The sequence below is a fragment of the Meleagris gallopavo genome, chromosome 10 (genome assembly GCF_000146605.3).
Source record: "Meleagris gallopavo isolate NT-WF06-2002-E0010 breed Aviagen turkey brand Nicholas breeding stock chromosome 10, Turkey_5.1, whole genome shotgun sequence".
Classification (NCBI taxonomy): domain Eukaryota; kingdom Metazoa; phylum Chordata; class Aves; order Galliformes; family Phasianidae; genus Meleagris; species Meleagris gallopavo.
The window spans coordinates 17,670,930-17,691,083 of NC_015020.2; the positions used below are offsets into that span (position 1 = coordinate 17,670,930).

The 20,154-nt window shown below is 45.4% G+C and overlaps 1 protein-coding gene across 1 annotated transcript in view; it reads left to right on the forward strand.

Annotated features, from left to right (window-relative positions):
* Positions 1-19,883, forward strand: part of TNNI3K (TNNI3 interacting kinase) — a 39,740-nt gene extending 19,857 nt beyond the window's left edge. Inside the window, exons 13-20 of the mRNA XM_010716257.3 lie at positions 5,918-5,970; positions 6,635-6,687; positions 7,048-7,180; positions 8,638-8,747; positions 13,081-13,140; positions 14,697-14,866; positions 17,657-17,736; positions 19,320-19,883. Of these exons, the coding sequence (XP_010714559.1) occupies positions 5,918-5,970; positions 6,635-6,687; positions 7,048-7,180; positions 8,638-8,747; positions 13,081-13,140; positions 14,697-14,866; positions 17,657-17,736; positions 19,320-19,390 (730 nt within the window). The 3' untranslated portion in view covers positions 19,391-19,883. The remainder of the gene's footprint in view (positions 1-5,917; positions 5,971-6,634; positions 6,688-7,047; positions 7,181-8,637; positions 8,748-13,080; positions 13,141-14,696; positions 14,867-17,656; positions 17,737-19,319) is intronic.
* The last annotated feature ends 271 nt before the right edge of the window (positions 19,884-20,154 follow it).

Consider the following 20,154-nt stretch of genomic DNA (forward strand, 5'->3'; position numbering starts at 1 on the left):
ATCGGTTTCCTGCAGGAATTGTGCTTTGTGGTCACTGTGGTTCCACGTCTGCTGCGGGCTTACTATGAGTTACAAACTCAGTGCACGTGTGAGGCACGTGTGACAGAGCAGGCTAACAGCCTTCCAGCAAGGTCTGTGCTTTAGCAATGTCGTCTGTGCTATAATCACATCGAGGGCTGTGCTGTGCTCCCTGCCTTCTGGCTGTCAGTGCCTGTCTTACCGAGGAGGAGCGCATCCAAAGCGGGTGTTCAGCCACACTACTTAAGCTTATCAGTTCAGGGGAGCTGAATGTTCGGTGTTCTGTGGCAGGTTGTAGTGGTGCCTAAAGGCTTTAAGTTGTAAATCCAGATTTTAGTAGCTGTTGCAGGACTGTTCTGTTTTCCTAAATCCTCATTCAGCCCCGTTTTAAATGTTACGCTGTAAATTGGCTTCCGTTGTCTCTCTTGAGGAGTTTGTTCTGCAAAAAATCTTGTATCCGAGTAAATAATTAATACGCTGGTTGCGTGTGATTAATTGAAAAGAACTGTATTTCTGTTGCTCTGAAGTTATTCAGTAACACTGATGTGCCATTGATCTGATCAGCGGGGGGAAGAGAAATCAGAAGTTGTAGGGGTTTTTTTCCAGTTTCTGTTGTTTGTGGATGGTCGTCAGCAATTCACAGCTCAGCCCAGCTCTGAATTTGTCTCAGAGCTACAACCAGCTGAAATAGAATTACCAATGAGGCAAATGTTTCTTAACGCTTTTAGAATTGAAAGAAACTGTCTGAGGCTTCCAAATAAAGTGAAGCTTTAGCTGTTATGTGCTACATCAAACTGTTTTGCCAGAGAACCAGGCTGTAGCAGAAAAGCCCCTTTAGGCTCATTTGGGAAAGCAGTTAATGGATGGCAATTTCCCTGATAGTTCTGAGCTCAAAAATAAGCAGAAACGTTGGCAGGAGTTGTCCTGCCCAATTCTGACCCTCAGAGGTGACAAGGCTCCACAAGTCGACAGGCACACAGCTGGGGTAAAGCGCTGCTTTACAGCATTGCTTTGCTCAAAGACAAGGCCTCGCTTCCAGACCTCATTAGTGTCTGGAGGGCAGGACTGAGTCCCCTCCTTCCTGTACGTGTGATATTTATACGCGTGATTTTAAAAGGAGCAGCAAGGAGCAGTGTGCCGTATGTTCTGTTATGCAGCTGTAGAGAATCGTTATATTGAAGTCCTATTTCTACTTTTGTTTTTTGGGGGGGTGGGTGGGGGGTGGTTGTTGTAAAGGAAATAGCAAAATGACAGCTAAGAGCTGAGGCAGAGCTAGATGGCAAGCTTAACTTGTTTTAAATCAATGTGTGCTTTTTATTTGTTAACTCTTAAACTGTGGGGTATGGTAGAAATGTGAGGTTATGGCTATTCAAGTTTCTTATTATATATATTTCTTGTAATTATTAAGGAATGAAACCTCTCACAGCAGGAGTTTTATCTTATGCTTTCTGGATGGAAGTAAGCTCAAGCTGCCCTGTAGTTCTAAACCTTTTCCTTTACAATATTCACTGGAGATACACAACCGAGAGCCTGGAAATACAGATACTGAAGGAAATGAGTGTTGATAGCTGCAGGGAGAAATGCAGTTCTTCTTTTAAGGTTAGACACCATCATAATCAAAAGAAAAGGGGGTGAAATTCTGAGAAAACAGAGCTGGACAGGCAGAAAATAAAATACCGTGTTCCTGGTGTAAGTGTGCACCATACGTATGGGCATCTTTACAACACTGCAACTTGAACACGGTCTGCTCAGCCTCTTAATGAGGATAGAATTCAGTCTTTGATTTTCCTCTTCTGATGGAGCTGCAGTTTGTACTACCTGTTGGCATGCTTACTCCTGCTTTGTCCTTCTTCTAGACTTTTCCTCCTGCCTCCTTCCCCTTGACAGAGGACTCAAAACCAGAACACCTTCTGTAGAATCACAGAATGGTTTGGACTGGAAGGGACCTTAAAGATCATCCAGTTCCAACCCCCTTGCTGTGAGCAGGGATGCCACCCACTAAACTGATCATTAGAATAGCTTTGGTGGAGGATTTACCACCAGCAAAAGCAAGGGCCATCTGACAGCCAGAGGATGCTGGAGAGGTGGGGCTCTTAAGCCAGGAGTTTCAATCAAGGTGTAATAATTACTGCAGCTTTAGAGGAGCCACTCTTTCAAGCACTATGTGTTGCTCTGAGGTTGAAATTCTCCTCTCCTCACAGAGAGGACAGGTACTTGTACTAGGTTGGTTACTTGTTTTAATGCCAGCCACCTGGGGGCACAGCTTGCATGTCCAATTTCCCACTGCATGGTGTAGAGCCACAGCCCTGTCTGCTGATGTCCTCTAATTGTCAACATTGGAGGACAGAAAACAGACTGGTTCCAAAATCCCCAGTATAGTAATTCAAAGTTGCAGTGGAAGTGCCAGATATGTACGGGTGGATTTTTTCCTCTATAAGTTCCTACAGAGTCAGAATTTCTTCTTTGGTGCAGCTCTATGTTAAGTATTCCTGACACAGCTGCAGGTGGGCTGGTACAGCCACAAAAACACGTACTCATGCTCCTTGCAAACACCAATCCTGAGCTGAGAGCAGCACTGGCTTTTGTCCTGTTAGTGCACTGAGGCAAGGTACCCCTGCCTCTAGGAAGGCTGAGGAGTCCAGGCAGCAGCTCTCGGTGCAGGCGTCCTGCTTGCAAGGCTGTGACTTCTGTCTGGTGCCGAGTTCTTTACAGAGTTGTGCAGCAGCTGTCCTTGGCTCTGGGTGGCCCTTCTGCCACTCGTGTCGTGTGAGCAAGGCCTGTGTCCTTGAGAATCCAAAGAGCAGAGAGCTGTGGAAGTGCGACGTGTTGGTGCACTCTAAAGACCTGTTCCAAGTAAGCCATAGCTCACTTCTAAGCTGCTTTTTATCGTCCCGAGAGTTCTTCAACCCTAAAACTGCCCTAAGATTTACAAGTGCCATGATGCCTCTCAGTTGCAGTGAGGCTGCTTACAGACGGCCTCCCCTTCCATCCCACTCACTGAGCATTCTCTGCTTAGTTCAGTTAACTGGGAAAAGGAAATTGCTCAAACAGCTCCAGTGCTGACCTTGCTTTCAAACCATGAGCTAACAGATGAGCAAGGTTAGTAATGTGCTGAAACTGCTACTGATTTAGTCTTGTTCTTGACTCAACAAGTAGTATGCTTCATGCAGCATCTGCTCTGTTCCAGATCTGTCCATTTCTGGACAAAGCTGAGAAGCTGAAACAAAAGGCAGCCTTAATCTTTGTCTGAATTCATGTTTGCCACAGGGAATTAAGATCCAGGTGACAGGTGCAGGCTGCACATCTAATAAATCTAAATATAGAGGCATATTCCAAACAGTACGATCTCAGACTCCTGGTTATTTGCATCTTTGTAGTCCACCAGTCCTTCATCATCCTTTGATACTGACCTCCTTCACTGAACTGAAGATGAATGCCTTTAGGTAGCACAAAAATGTGAATTAGCAGATTCCCTATGAAATAGCTAACATGGACAATATCACAAAAAAAAAGGAATTTCTGCTTTTCCCATGTGTGTTTTCTAATCTTTTTTTCTATTCAGTGTAAGTTCTTAGATAAAGTGCCCCAAAAAGAGAATTCATTCATTTCCAATTGTAACCTTCCTTTTTTTTTCCCTCTTATTTTAAGCTAGCAAGGTGTAAAGCTATAATAAATGTCCATTTAGTGCTACATAATTGGAGTACCTCCCTTTTCACAGTTTCAGTGTTAGAGTTACTCTCTTACTTGGATCTGGCTTGCAGCTGTCCTGCCTAGCTGCTCACAAGCTCACATTTGTGTAAAACTGTTAAATATTTATAGTCTTTTGTAGAAATCTTTTTGTAGCTGTTTTTTCATAGTTGTAAGCTTCTTTCTGGAAATCCTTTAATTGATAGGCTGTATACACACATGTTCCTTCCAGATATTATCCACATCATCACTGTATTTGAACAAATAACATGCAAATAAAGTGAAGAAAATTCAGCTTTTAACCTCAACAAATGGATTTAAGCCACTGCGCATCTCCTAATTTATATCTTCAGCCCTGGAAGTTTTAGGACAAATCCAGTGGGTTTAACTTTAAGCCTCCAAATATATCTCTGCCAACAGCCCTGAGTAGAGTGCTGGTACCCAGTTCTTTACATTCACTGAGCCTTGTAGTTCCCATGGTTTCGAAGGCTTCACTGAAATTAAAGCACCTCTGAGTCAGTACAAGTAATTCTCCTGGGTAAATGATTTCTTTGATCTCAGGTGTCCTGACAGAGGTTGCCCCATACAGCTGCTGACTGAATGACTCTTCCTGCATTTATTACCTCCTTCCTACTCCAAGAACTGGGGCAAAGATTAAGAACCTGCGTAGAGATTAAAAACTTAGCATATACCTCTAACACAAGTGTCATATTTTCCTGGAATTTCACTCTGTCTGCAGTTTGCTTTACAGAGCTGTGTCAGCTTCACCGGGGCTACGCCTGAAATCCTTTCCATCCACAGTGCACAGGCAGCTCTGGTTGTGGCACACGGAGACAGAGCAAAGAGGTGCAGGGACAGGATGAGGCAACTGTGCATTCCACATACAGTAACTTCAATTTTCAGAAGCGTTGGGCTTAGTGCACGAGTGTTACATGGTATTTCTGCCTGTGAAATTCTGCCTGGCCAAACCACAGCTCTGACCAGTGAGCAGCATGTGTTCCATCTTCCACGGGATGACAGATGTTACCTCCAATCCTCCCTTGCTGCCGTTCGTAGCTGCACCCTCCATGGAACCTAACTTTTGTATGGAACAGCTCTCCAGGGAGCTTTGGAAGGGTATGCCAACGAAGGTCCCACCTCCACAATCAAAATGCACTGTTAGTTATGAAGATGTGGGTTTTACTGATAAACAAACACATAACTCGGGTGTGTGACCTTGACTTTCCTGTGGGTTTCTGTCTTCTCTGTACCAGAGCGCAGTGGTTACCATCAATCTGCTGAAGAACAGCTTCTGGGTCCCAGTTATTCGTGTGACTCCACATCAAGCAGATGTTTGCAAACCAGTGTCTCAAATGATGAGTTAAGATTAAAAATTACAGCTAATTACCTGATTTTATTTAACCCCTGGAATGCTCCCAGCACACCTAGGGCTATGCTGCTGTACTCATTCAGGTTAATGAATTGCGTTCTGCACTGCAAAATGTTCTCATACTTTATAAGTCTGGATAGCTTTTCTGAGGCTGGTGGACAAGTGGTAAATCTCTTCTGAGCATAGCACTGCTGGAAGTGATAGGAGTACATGAAGAAGTACAAGGATAACATGTTGGTAACAGCAGGGTGATGTCAGAGCGGGCATCTTACAAAGAGAATGTTTTCCTTTGAACCTACAGGCCTTGATTGTTATGTCCAGGGTTTCCCCAGGAAGCAGGTAAAACAAAAGCTTGTTTTTGTTGTTGTTGTGCGGTGCTCTTTGCTAATCTGGAATCTTAAACTCCTGTCACTGATCAGCTGCCCTTACCTGTCCTGCTGACTGAACTGCTGCCATCGCGATAGCTGAACGCAGAGCCACACAGTGAGCAGACTGCGTCAGCTTTTGCTGGACGTTGGCTTGGACGTATGTTACCAGCTGTACTCTGCCAGATCTGCAAAGCAAAACAGGAAGGGACATCGTGTAACTGGAACACGAATGGAGGGCAGGGCTGAAATCTTACCGACCTCCATTAGTGTAAGCAGGAATGAGTTTCGTCCTAGGTGCTGAGGAAAGCTACAGGACGGTGTGCCTTCTCTGCATCAGCAGATGGAGACATTTTAAGGTGTTCACTTTCTTAAGCAGGGGTTTGAAGTTGTCAAGACTTCTTCCATGAAGCAGGAGTTGTAAAATCGTCACCATCTGTAAGACAAAACTAAACAATTATCTTTAATTTTTTTCTAGTCACAATATTCTGCTGTATGAGGATGGACATGCAGTTGTTGCTGATTTTGGAGGTAATGATCTTATGATAGATCTAAAAACTAACCTAAAATTGTCTAAAACTAAATGTGCTTATTGGGGAAATGCTAAGCAAGTTCTTCACTTTATTAAGAGAGGAGTGGAAAAAGACTCTTAAGGATGAGAATACCCCTATTTCTGTCTCCTCTAAGTTATCTCGTGCTGTGGGTACTCTGCAATATGCATGAAAAGAGAGCCTAGATGACAGTGAGAACAGCCAAATCGTGGGGCGACAGGGCAGGCTTCTTTCCTTTTGGCTTAAAGGGCAGAATGTAGTTCTTTATTTCATTTATGGACTTTTCTTACTCTTTCTGTTCAACAGTAGGCCAGGCTATTTACACTTTATGAACGTGTGGCTTGTGCCACGCACATCATTGTCATGGTGCGTCTCAGTCAAACTCCTTGGCTGAGATCCTCAGCTCCTGCACACTGCTGTTCATGTTGCCAGACGTGGGTAGGTTTGTACTGGAGCAGCGTTTGGCACCCGGGTTTGAGAAGTCTCACGTCTGTGTGCACTCTCACTGAACAACAGCCATCGCAGGCTGTCTGGATTTTCCAGACCCTGGTGTTATTAAGAAATACGCTTTACAAAGACTTTTTTATAAGGCAGGTACCTGCAGTGACTCGACAGTGAAACCAGCTCTGTTCCGTGTGTTTCAGAATCGAGATTTTTGCAATCCCTGGATGAAGACAACATGACAAAACAGCCTGGGGTTTGTTTCTTCTTTTGTTCCACGTAGTTAATGTAAAGCCTAAGGGCAAATCCAGGTTAGGAGAAAATGACCTTAAAAGTAGGTTTGATGGGATTGGTGAACTGGAATAGCGTGGGAGCTGTTTTAGTATTTTTTTCCTTAAGCCTCTTTTACTAGCAGAGATCCGTGAATACAAAAAAAAAATATTAATCTGCAGTAGAAATAACTTTTATACAGCTCTTCCTTCAGTAGACTTATCGGTTGTCTTATGGAGCAGTGGAGGCAAGGAAACAAAGAAAGAAAAACCTCAATGTAACTAGAGGAAAAAACACAGGAGGAAATAACCTTTGTTAATAAATACTCGATGTTTCTTGCACGCAGAACCTGCGCTGGATGGCCCCCGAGGTGTTCACTCAGTGCACGAGGTACACCATCAAAGCAGACGTGTTCAGCTATGCTCTGTGTCTCTGGGAGCTGCTAACAGGCGAAATTCCATTTGCTCACCTAAAGCCAGGTAAGATGCGCAGTGAATTAATGTTTAAGGGGCTCTGAACTACTTGCACAGAAAAGGATTAATTAGTGTTTTACTAAGCATCGCTATTAGGTGCCAAGACTCAGTGAAAGGCACAGATCGACCCCACTGTAATACTGTTTACTTTTGTTAGAGCAGAGGTTTTCAACCTCCCGTGCCACTGAGAGCAGCCTCTGCGCTCTGTCCTCCTGTGTCTTTGTGCAGCACTCTGCACTCAGGAGGCAGCCTGGTGGCACTGCACAGATGCATTTCACTCCAGTTACTGAAAAACTCGTGAAAAAACGTGGGATTCTTGTTTTTTTTTTTTTAAGTGGGTTTGAGGTACAGAATAGAGCTGCTGGGGGAAGAGATGTGCAAGATTTGTCAGGTGGCTTTCAGGTAAACTTTTTTCTTTTATGTTTGGAGACAGCATTTTGATCCTTACGAAGGTGGCTTTCTTTCAGTTCATACAAATGGTTGTGCCCAAGCAGAACATAAATGCAGCTAATATTGCCTTAATCTGCCTGATCTGGTCAATTGCTTTACAAAGTACCCAAATACTAAGTGAAATCCAACGCATTCTTTAGTGCAGTCTCTCTGAAGTACTTCTTACTGCTTATTAGCTGAAGGGAAAGTCCTGCTAATAGAGAGAGGAGACAAAAGTGGCAAATTAACTTTGTCAAGTGTGGCAGGTGCGTACACAGCTGAAAACACACCCCTTGTGTTTTCCCCTTCTCTTTTTCTAATCCTGTGAAACTGATGGCAGAAATTGTTAATTTGGCTCAAGGAGATTTGCCAGTCGGTGCTACATTGCAGTGCCTTTGGTGAAAAGAGGGAGCATTCCTTGTTGCAATCTTAATTTACTCTGCATTTGGCCTTCTCTTTTTTTCGTGGTGTCTGCTAGGCAAAGCATGATTCCCAAAGTACACTCACCAGAGTGCAGCCGACACTAGGCAAGCTGTGTTTGCTGCTTCTGTCCGTGTTTAGTCACATATCACAGGATTTACATGATATTAGCACTCCGAAGCAACGGTGTGCAGCCAAAAAAACTGCAGTAAGAATAAACCATGGCTGAAATTATTCTTATGGCAAAGACTGTGGCAATAATGGGATATAGCTGAAAGATTACAATATTGTTGCTATCTCATGGTTGCAGTTATATGCTCCCTGCATATTCCACATACTCCGACTGCAGGTTATTTTTTTAGGGCTTAACCAGAATTAGATTGTCTGCATCCCCACCCAGCCGTGACCGTAATGTCGTTCCATTCAGTGCCACGGATTGTCTTAGCTGTCTGTAGAAACAGTTTGGACCTGGAGCCTCTCTAAGCTACAGGATTTACCCACGGGCCCGGCGGTTACGTGCTTTGCGCCCCTGTGTGTCAGCAGATAGGCTGTGCTTTCCTGGGGGCTCCGCAGCTCCTGGATGCTCACCTCTTTGTGCCGGGCTGTTCCCGCAGCGGCGGCGGCGGCAGACATGGCGTACCACCACATCCGCCCGCCCATCGGCTACTCCATCCCCAAACCCATCTGCGCGCTGCTGATGCGGGGCTGGAACGCCTGCCCGGAGGTGAGTGCAGCCCCGGCCGTGGGGTCACATCTGGGCGCAGCTCCACGCGCCCCGGAAGCGCACTGAGATGAGTTCTGCAGGATGCGCTGGGACAGGCGGCGGTGCGGGCTGAAGGCGCAGGGGGTTGGTGGGCTGAGGGGGAGGCGGCTGATCGGCAGCCGTCCATTGGGAACTCGAGTGGCTGTCGTGCAAAAGTTCAGTCTTGACTTGCAATGAATAGAAAAGTACTTTTTTCTCTCAGACTTCTGAAGATGTAGTGAATTATTGATATTTTTCCATGTGAAAAATGAAATCTGTGTCATCAAAATAGTTGCTCTAAAAGTTATGCTAACAAGTGTAAACCTATTTTTCTACCATGTCCTAAAGCCTTTCTCTGATGCACTGAAAAGACATCAGCACGAGAGCTGAGCAGAAGACAAGAGGGCCTGAAGGCAGCAGCAGGGCCCTCCTTGGCACCGTCCCGGCTCCAGGAGCACTTATGGGCAGGACACGGGCACAGGCTGCAATCTCTCCTCTTTCTTCATGGCAGTCACTCTCAGCACATAATGCACAGAACTTCTCATTCTTTTGTGTTCTTTTTCTTCAGTTGCTGTTACGAATAACTCTGGGTTCTACTTTCCTTCTCTCAAACAGAGGTTAGATAAGATTAATGAGGATGTTGTCCAAGATGCCAGTCCCAGTAGGGCGATGGCTCAGTGATATGCTTTCAGTCCCTGTCCTGGTTCTGTCCCCGTCCTGGCAGGGCACTATGAGAAGCTGTACCTCCTTGGCTCTGTGCAGCACTGCTCAGCAACGATTAAAACATCGGTGTGTTACCAACAGTGCTTTTCTCCTAAAGCCAAAACATGGCATCATATCAGACATTGTGGAGAAAAGCAAAGCTGTCCCAGCTGAAACTAAGACAGACCCGCGCGTTTTGAAGTTGAATTAGGAACACTTGGGATCTGTTCAGAACTGATGTGTAAAACCTCGGGGTCCAACACCAGTCCTTGCTATGAGAGCATGCGGTGAGTTATAAGACCTGCAGCCAGAGGCCTTCAGTGCAGCCTGATGGGTGGGGAGTGCGAGGGATACAGGGAGACAGTGTCCTGGAGACTGGGTCAGTCCTCAGCAACTTAATGGGTATGGATGCTCTGTAAAGGAAGAGAACCAGAAATCTTGGTGTGCTGCCTAAATTTAAGATAGAAATGGTTAAAAGTTTGAGTTTGTGTCAAAGCAAACTAATGAGTCAAGCACAGTAATGCTTCGAGTACAAGTGCAACTTGCACAGTAAGGAGAGCAGGCATGGCTTTGAGCACTGTAAATATGATTGCTCACATTAAATTAATCTCATGCTGTGTGTTAGAGGTCATAAACACCACTTCCTGTTCTGGCCAGTTAACCTTCCTGTCTTATCTTTCTTTCAATTATATGCTGTGTTGTTCCGTTTGTCTCTAACAGTATGGGATATTTGCTGTCTGATTCTTCCCATCGCCAATACCGTTATTCAATTAACTGAGTAAAATGTCCTCAGCTGAATTACTTTTCATTTTTTTCTGATGATTTAATCAACACTTCTTTATGGATTCTGAGTTGGTGAAAATTCTCACTGCAATAATGCTAACATCTTTCAGGAAAACAGAGTCTGTGGTATTGAAGAAAGAAAGTTAGTGCTGCACCTTTCTCATGCTACAGTCAGAACAGTTTTTTAAAGACTGGTGAGATTCAGCTGATTATCCCAATTAACTCAATAGCACCAGCAATAAAGAAAATAGAATGTGACAGTGTTCCCTTCTGAGATTCAGGAATGAGGGTTACAGAAAGATATTCGCTTTTGCAAACTATTGCTACTTCTGCACTAAAGAGAACCAACTAAAGCAAAGCTGTAAAAATACCATCCCCAGACTGGCAGGGCCATCAGAGCTGCTGCAGGACTTTGTGGTGTTAAGACCATCCAAATACATCTACTAAACAGTCTTTAGATACTGTCCTTATATTGAGCATCAAATCTTCCAAAGCAGATTGATATCAAGAACTCTTCCAGTTCTGCATCCCACCTGTATTTCCTAACTGAATGGTTCGTGCACAGCTCTGTGTATTTGCATGTGAAATTGCATTTGCAACTGTGGGAGCGTGGGTGCCTGCTGGCACAGACCCATCAGAGCTGCCTTACTGATGGTGTTACTGCTCTGGCATTTGTTGAGCATCAGAGCGATGGGTTTGTTCACAGCATCTGAATCTGACAGTGTCACTCAGCAATGGAGGACGGCGTGCACCAGCTGAGGTTTATCTCCATGTAGTGTTTCTCACAGAGGATTTTTTGCCAGGCAAGTGACCCTGTGGGCTCCATAGGGCCATCTCTGCACATGCTGCTGCTGCAGTTGCATGCACGTTTTGGCACGTGGCCCTCAACTGTCTGGAGAGGCAACAAACCTGCTCTAGAGCGGGTTAGCTGCACTAGGAAACACATTGGAGGAGAGGGCTTTGGATTTGTTATCACTGCTCTGTTTGCTTTGCTGGCACTGTGTTGGCATGCAAGGACCTCACTTAACAGTAGGAGTTCCAACACATATTAATGGGAAGAGATTTTGGAGCTTCTGTAATTTTCTGGTGTTACAGAAGCCTCGTAGCATCTGCTGCTTTACATTACTGACCCAGGGACTCTGGCTTTGAATTTCATACTAGATGCAGAGCCCTGGAGCCCCTCTTTCAGTTAGCTTAGCTAAGAAAGGCAGGTAATAGTGTGCCTGAACCCGTCCTTGCTCTGGATCACTGAAAGCTTTCTTAACTAAAGCATGTGTGAAGGTGCTGTAGCAGGACAGTGCAGAGGGAGGTCGGTGTGACTCTGGGCTGCCAAACAACTTCAGAGAGCTTTGCCCCCTTACTATAGTCTGTGCTGTAAGCTTATGTTTCAGTTTGAAGACTGCAGGTAGAACGTGTTTGGTATGGAGAGTATGGTTAGCTATTTTATTTTGGTGCTATTACTGTTTTCTGGATGCTTGAATACACTCATCTTCCATTTTATGAACTAATGTTACATTACACATGAGGGGGCAGTTTGTTTGTTTTATTCCATGTAGCTATAAAGCAGCTGCTAATAACCATCAGCAAGTAGCTCCCATTCTGCTTAAAGTTATTAATAAGATGTTATATTAAACTGTTGACTTAAGCGAGCAGTATGTAACAGAGTCACTATAACTTGTTAGCAGTTCGCTGAGCACCAATAAAAATAAAACACCGTTTTGGAATTTTAATGCACTTTGCTGCTCATCAGCATCACTTCATCTTCCTAATGCTTGAGAGCTGCATGGCAGAATTAGAAGGCAATTGATAGCGCAGTGGATAACTCAAATTTTGCACAAAATGTAAATGGATTTTTCTAAAGGCCTTTTCCTACATGAAATGGTTTTACACCCAGTTACTGAGACTTTGAATTATGTCTGAAGGCCTCAGGAAAGTTCCAGGATGTCCAGGGGATGAACGAGGAGAGCCTTTAGTCCATGCAGACAGTATCTGTCCTAAAACCGCCAGTACAAATCCCAAATGCTGCTGTGAATTCACTGTACGGATTAAAAAGCACTTGTTTTAAAGTGTCTCAGCTACACCATGTATGTATCTACATGCATAATAATCCCTGACACAGGGATGTCACTCCTCATAAGGGGAGAGGCCAAGTGCTGCTAATTAATCATCATAGCAAGCAGAGCAAACAATATAACTGAGCAGTGAAAAGCATCACCTAACTATTCTTTGTCCAGTAGCATTCTTTGTCCAGCATTGCACTGAAGGTGCAAAGATATTACTTGTCTCCGCTTTTATTTGAGCGGAGTCACCTGTTAAGGGAAAGTGGTGAACTAAATGGTGAACTTTAGGGCTCAGTGGGTGTTCACTGGTCAGAATTCTCCAGCAGGAACCGTGCAAGCACACAGAAAGGGGAAGATACGGGTTTCCGTAAGAGCGAGTATTGCTCAGGAGCTCATCCTCTGATCTTCACAGCTGTTGCTATGTTAAAAACCTTATTTATGGGCAAAGAGGAAGCATAGCTCATCTATAAGCATAGTCAATCATCTACTGTTACTTTTACAGAAATGGCCCAACTGTTATTAGTTCAAATCTGATTGTTTTGGGAAAAGAATAATAATGTAGACAACATTAAACACACACCTCTTCACTTCAGGGCTCAGCACTGAACATGCAGTTCCCACCAGATTCTCAAGCAAACTGAAAGCAGTGTGATGAAATTCAAAGGAGGGGCATGGAGGGGATTTGTTACTCATCTGTCTGTGAGTCTGTTTAAGTAGAGAAGTTGCTCCTTCTATTTTACACAGCTCTGTTTTGTCTCTTACGTTCACAGGGTAGACCAGAATTCTCAGAAGTGGTCACAAAGTTAGAAGAATGTCTGTGCAACATTGAGGTAAGGGCTTCATTTCTTTTGTGGAGCCTCTGTGCCTATGATGTGTGCTCAGGAGTACAAGCAGCTAATGAGGAAAGCAGTGGCTTTGGAGTCTGCAAGCTGCTCCATCCTGTTGCAAGCCAGAACATCGCATTTCTAAGGCATGTTTTCGATATTGGGTTCATGGGTGCCAGAGGGAGGCTGTGGGAAACACACATTGCTGTGCCAGCAGCTGCTCAGAGGGAGGAATGCTGAAGGACACGCGGGCAGCAGGGCGCTGCACTGCAGGCCTCGGCAGGCTTGAGCTCCACGTCCAGCAAACCCAGGTCTGCTTCGTCTAAAAAGCAGAAAGGAAAAACTGGCTGGGACCTCTGGGAGAAAGGTAGAAAGAGAAAACATAAGGATGAACGCAAAGGCAAATTCCTCTGCGGCTGTGACAGACAGGTGTGTCAGCATTCAGCTTTGTGTAATAGAAGTGACCAAACGGAAACCAAACTTGATTCAGGGATGCTGTTTCTGAAAACATTTTCTGTGTGCTTATATATGCCTCAGAGTTAGATGAGAAAAAAAAATTCATTCCCCCTAAAACTTGTCACTACTCTTGATTTTAACAGCTGGAAAAGGCACTTCCACACCATTATGTTTCTCCACGCTCTGACTGCAGCTGAAGGTGTTTGCTCGGTGTGGAGGTGGAAGCTTTTATGTGTGGAGAAAACAACTGAGAAGCACTGAATCATGAGAAAGTGTTTCATCTCATGGAGCAGCTGGCTTCTGTGATACATAGGCAGCAGTGCATGCAGGAAGAAATCTGGGCCAGGAGCTTAGACAGAAAAAGAAGGGGGGAAAAGGTTTTTTTTTTTTTTTTTTTCCTTCCAACCTGGAGAGTGAGATTTCAGCTCCATTGTATCCAGGGTAAAGCCTTGTCTGAGGGGAGTTTTAAGGAGCAATATCTGTAGTAAGTTAAATGCTGCAGCCAATGAAAGGATGAGAACTTGCCTTCTAATTCCTCTTTTTCTTCTCCTTGCTCAGCAAATCATTTCTGCTCCTTTTAAATCTCTCAGAATCCAGGTGTGGTGAGGACATGTTGCTCCAGCGAGGCTGTGTCCCTGTTGCTGTGTGCATTTATATGTAATGCCCTTACGTTCACACGCTAGCCCTGTGTTTGCACTGTCCCACCAGGCCAAACTCGCACCCCCAGGCACTAGGAGCGCTCGCACCATGCAGCACTGCCGCCATTCAGTACAGATGGCAGAGTCCCAGGCAGTGGCTCCTGTAGGGGATGCTGCAATGTCCCCTGCTGCATAGGGAACACTCACAAGTCACATTGCTCACGGCTGGGCTCAAGTAGGTCTTCCTGAATTCATACAACCCCAGCTTGAAAACCCGAGGTGGTAATGAGCCAACCATTTGGTTTGGCAGACAGCATCCAATGTCCTCAGCCGCTGAAAGTCAAGAGGCACTGTTCTTTTCAGCTGAAATCTAAAGGCAATACAGGGCACGCAACTTGCAAGAGCTGAGGAAAAAAATAATACGCTGTGTGTATTAACAGTGCTTGTTATGTTTTTGTTTAAATGCAGTTGATCTCTCCAGCTTCCAGCAACAGCAGTGGTTCCCTGTCTCCCTCCTCGTCCTCAGACTGTCTCGTTGCACGTGGAGGACCTGGCCGCAGTCACGTCGCAGCTCTGCGCAGTCGCTTTGAGTTGGAATACGCTTTGAATGCAAGAGCTTACGCTGTCTGGTCACAGAGGTACGTACCTGTCATTGTGGGCAAGGAGGGCTCCTGCTCCTAAACAGCCATAGCTCTTCCCAGGGCTGCGTGGCTGCCTGCCTTAAATGGGAGTTCTCTGTAGCAGGGATTGCCCCTCACTGCCAGGTAAGGCCGTGCAGGAAGCAGAAACACCCTGGGTTATGCATCACACAGCAGATTCCCTTCCAGCGCTGACTGGAAGAGAGTTTTTGCAGTTCTGTCTTCTCCTGTAGCTGCTATAGTGCTGTGCTCTGGGTTATCTGAATGCTGAGGAAGCTGTCCTGCTGTCAAAACAACATCTAAGCATTTGCATTTTTCACATCAAATAATAGAAAATTGAGGATGAGAGGGAATGGCTTCAAGTTGTGCAAGTGGAAATTCAGATCGGATGTTGGGAAAAATTCATTTCCTGGAAGGGTGGCCAGGTGCTGGAAGGGGCTGCCCAGGGGGCTGTTGTACTGAGGGATGTGGGTTAGTGGGAAATAGTGATGGTAGGCAGGTTGGACTGATGAGCTTGGAGATCTATTTCCAACCTCCGTGGTTCTGTGATTGCATGATTAAGGTTGGAGAAGACCACAGTCTGGGCTTTAGGTGAAAGTGTCCAGGCTGAGGAGAAGACAGACAGCAGCTGGGCTGTCCCAGCAGACGCAGGGCAGCAAATACAAATGCAAAGTTTCTTCTTTAGGGAAACAAAGGGATCTTAGCCTCACCAAGCATTGCTGCTGATGTTCCCTGGGATCCTGGGATGCATCCTGAAACTTATCTTTCTAACAATATATACCCACAGAAGGATAAGAGTTCAGGCTAGGTTCTGTGACAAGGAGGCAAAGGGGCCCATGGACCCATACTCTGGGACAGTGGGGGAAAGGAGGGGAGATGGGCCTGGGTGAAGGATAATGGCAGCAACGAGCTAAGGAGAAAGAAAGAAAAACCTTTTTACTAAATATAATAGCAGAATGTGAGATAATACAATATGACTGGAAATGAAGCTAGTAAATGAAATGAGAGGAGTTTGGGTTCAGAAGCTCTCTGAGTGTAATGCTGTAGGTGAAGCAGTCAGGGAGCACTGAGGGCACAGAGGACAGCCTGGAGACCCCTGCTCTGCTTTGTCTTTCCCTCCAAATGAAAAACAGAAGCAGAAAAATGGAGTCTTCTGGGAGCTGTAGTTCATTCTTCCCTTCTGAGCCTAAGATGCCAGAATTATCAGCAATCTATGGGACTCAGCGTTAACTCTTTAACTCCCAGCACACTACGTGATGTTTTGATGTGGAATACTGATGAAAAGCCATCATCAAATGGTGACAGCTCCCGCTATTTTCGTCGCAAAGGAACATGTGGGTTCTGTGCATTTCTGTAACGCTGACACTAATGTCTGAGGCCAGTACCCTACTGCCTGGTTCTGAGGGCAAATGTAGCAATCTGCTTTCTCTGTCCCATGCGGACTGAGAGTAATGTGAGAATGGAACGGTGCTCTTAATCTGTGCCAGAGGAGCTGTGCTCTTAGTCTAAACTTTACCCTTTAGCACCACTTAGCAGTCAGAAATTGTAATAGCAGAGCCCTTGTTGCAGTTAACATGGGAATTGAGAAATACGGCCAGCTGAAATGAGGGTGAGGCGGATCGGTCACTTGCCATTTGGGGGCTCAGATGGAGAGGCGGAAGGCAAACACGTGCAGGCACTGAAACGTTCCACTTAAACAAACGACACCCAAAACGTTCATCTGGCAACGTAAGAGGTCCCTGGAATTGCTTTGCCATACAGACAGGAGGTGGCAGTGGGGGCTGAGTCAGGACAGAGGAAATGTGAGCCAGCCTTTTATTTTCTGTGAAGGGGCAGATGGCACTCCTGAGCGTAATGGATGTGCAGGAAAAGAATAAGAAAGTGGTGCATTTAGGTTTCAGTGTAGCTGCATCAGAGGGAAGCTGGGAGCCTTGTCATGTAACTCAGTGCTCTCCATAACGTGCTGAGGTTTGTCAGCACACCAAAAGGAGAATTTCTGTGGTCCCAGCAGTTACTTAAAGTTGGGAGCTTTTGTTGCATGTCCTGCCATACAAACTAACAACAAATAGCACCCAGGAAGGCTTACCCAGGGGCACAGCACTCAGCATGAAGGGAATGGTTTCTTCCCTTTTTCAAGTATACGTTACGCTGATGTGATTAACAACCTCACTTTCTGATTGCATTTGTTCCTTAGGGCTGTTTTTTCCTTTCTTTGTTTTGGAAGTATGATCATTTTCAGCAGGAATGGGCCATGTTTTGGGGTTTTTCCTGGGCTGTCTTCTGTTTCCAGCTGCTCTGATGCCTTCGTGGCCCACAGAGTGCAGCATGCAGCTCCACTTCACCACAGAAACACCTCTGATGAAAGCTCCGTGTACCATGGGTTGAACAGCCATGACACCCAACTTGTTTGTTTCTTGCCTTGTAACTTTGGCTGTGCTGAGCAAACACAAACCTCCCTCCTGCATGGTAACTGTTGCTATGTGCAAAGCAATGAGAGGTGGGCTGCTGCAGCCTCGTAACGAGTTGGATGTAATAGCAATGCATTTTAATTGTCTGACAGGGCAGCTTAGTGTCAACTCATGACACTACGGATGCTTAATGTTGATGTTTCACTTCTTTCCACATTCAATATTCCCCCCAGAGCCTGACGACAATGTCTGACGATTAATGGTCTCTTTTTTTAAGGAGCTGGTGTATTCCACAGGGCTGCCTATTCCTTCTGCATCTACAGAAAAAAATCTGTGACTCGTTTATTCTTATCTAAACTGACAGCTTCTATCTGATTTGCAGCACTGGGCAACACCTTTCTCAGGGTCTGTCTTTGGATGACATGAGAAGAAACTTCCAGTACCCTCCAATTGACAAAAACGGTGAGTTATTGCAGAATATTCCTCCTAGCATCTCACTATGGTTAAACAAGGCAGAGCTGCAGTTTTCTAACAGCCTGATAAGAAAGCTGATCTTCATTACACACTGCTAGTTACAGCCAGTGGGAGTTTGTGAGGTCTCACCCCACTCTCCTGCAGCTCCTGACCCCTTTCCCTCTGCACCCTAGGCTTTTGGAGATGATCTCTCTGTGCACATGGATCTATGAATAAGGAAAGGATGTGGCATTATAGCCTCAAGGCTGCTCCTGTTTGTTTGTTTGTTTTAAAAAAAAAAGCTAGACAGTCCTATTTCTAAAGTACCACAGCAGCAGGAAGCAGCATGTTTCCTTCTCAGCATTCTCACTCCTCTCAGAAGACATCCCATGGTTCTGCTCCTACCAGAACAGAAGTTCTGGTGGCTCCTTCCCTTTGTTGTCTTGACTTTCCATCCCATCACACTTGAGCATGCTTTTATGCACTGCCACCAAGGCAGCTTTCTGCCACTTCCTAGTCCCTGTAAAACTCTTGCTAGATAGCCCTCGTTCAGGTCTGAGCTTGCAGGCAGCAATTTGGAAGTCTGCTTCTTGCCCCCATCTCCCATTTCCGAATGGCTTGTGAAGTCAGCAGCTGCTTCTTTGCAGTTCAAATGTATACAACCTTTAAATGGCAGATGAACATGTAGATGGCAGAAGGGACTCTGACCTTAGGTAAATCTTTCTTTCTTAGTGTAGAATCTAAAAGTCGGATGTTAATTTCACCTTGGTGAGAGCTTCGTGCACCTGAGGCTCAGCTGAGCATCCAAGAAATGCCTCCCCTGCTTAAAAGCAGCTTTGGCTGTGTGCAAGCTGTCAGCCAGTACAGGGTTTGTGCTTAGCTGTGAAGCAACAGTAAATCCCTGCTCAGTAACTTACTGTGCAGCAATATAGAAGTGGGCATACCTATTGAGAACATGATTTTGGAAAGGCTCCAGCTGCCATCTCACAGTGCTGCCCATTCCACCAGCACAAGCTGATCTGTTTGCCTGAACAGCCTAAGATGTTTCAGGGACATGTTGACAGGATCTCACTTCCCCGTTTATGTGGTGGCACAGCCAGAGCTCATCCCCTGTGAATGCAGCATTCAGTGAGCAAACCTGAGCACGGAACACTGCAGTTACCTTCACCTTGTGACAATACCACAGATGGTGCTTCCTGGGTTTGCCCAGAACCTCACAGACAGTCTTGCTCTTTCCAGCCCCCCAGCCAGGCATGACATTCCAGGAAACCCTGCTTAGCATAGCAGGAAGGTATTTTCTGACATGATCACTCATGGTTGGCAGTGGTGCCAGGTATTTTTAATGTCAGATTCCCCCTGTGCTATTAAAACAATGAGATTCATGGTTTTGTGCCACTCACCAAAGCTTCTTTGTGCCTATCGTGACCTCTTCCCATTTAGATTTTTCCTCTGTAGATGAGGTTGGAGTTTTGCAGACAGCAAGAAGGTAGCAGCAGGGTCTGTGCCTATATTCCAAAATAGCATGCACATCATTTTGTTGGCACTTCCACCCCCATGTGAGAATGTACTGAGCTCTGCTCTGCACCTTGCAGGTTACGTGTCGGATCCCATGAGCACCATGAGGTTTCACTCCTGCAGCAGCAGCTTTGAGGAAAGCAGCTGACAGCACAACGCCTTCCTGCAGAGAGCTGCCAGGACCTGAGCAGCAGGAGTCGGACTGGGCAGCCCAGAACAGAACCACTTCAGCTGCTGGTGGTGAGCATCCCCATGATGAGCTTTGTGCCATCACCTGCTGCTGCTGCTGATGTGGAGGAGGCAGGTTCTTTTGGTGCTGTGTATCTGATTTTAACAAAGCTTTTACTAAAATCATATGCTTCAGTCTTCCAGTAACAAAAAAAGTAACACAGGCACTCCAAAACAAACCTTTAACCAGAAGGAAAACCTGAAATGAAGCTGGCTTTGGAAACAGAATACAGAGCAGGGAAACGGACTGTAGTTACATCCATACCAATATGTGCCCACTTATGGCTGCTTTGTACCATCTCCTGGTAACATATCATTAGCAGACACTTGAAAACAGGAAAAACTTTTATGGGATGAAAAGTCTTTACCTGGCCATGTGCTTGTAAACAACTTTACTGGTAATTAAAATAGCTGGCTCCTTGAAGAAAGTGATGTTTCTGTTAATTGGTCTCTACGTTTCAGGGGGAAAGCATGTTGTACAGCAGTGATCATTTACCAATACAAATGAGAACTCTGCAAAATGTAAATTACTGAACAAAATCACACAGAATCACAGACTGTCAAAGAATGGAAGGGTCCTGAAAGGATCATCCAGTCCAATCCCTCAACTAATCCCAGCTAGATTAGGTCACACAGGAATGCACCCAGGCAAGTTTTGAATGTCTCCAGGGAAGGAGACCCCAC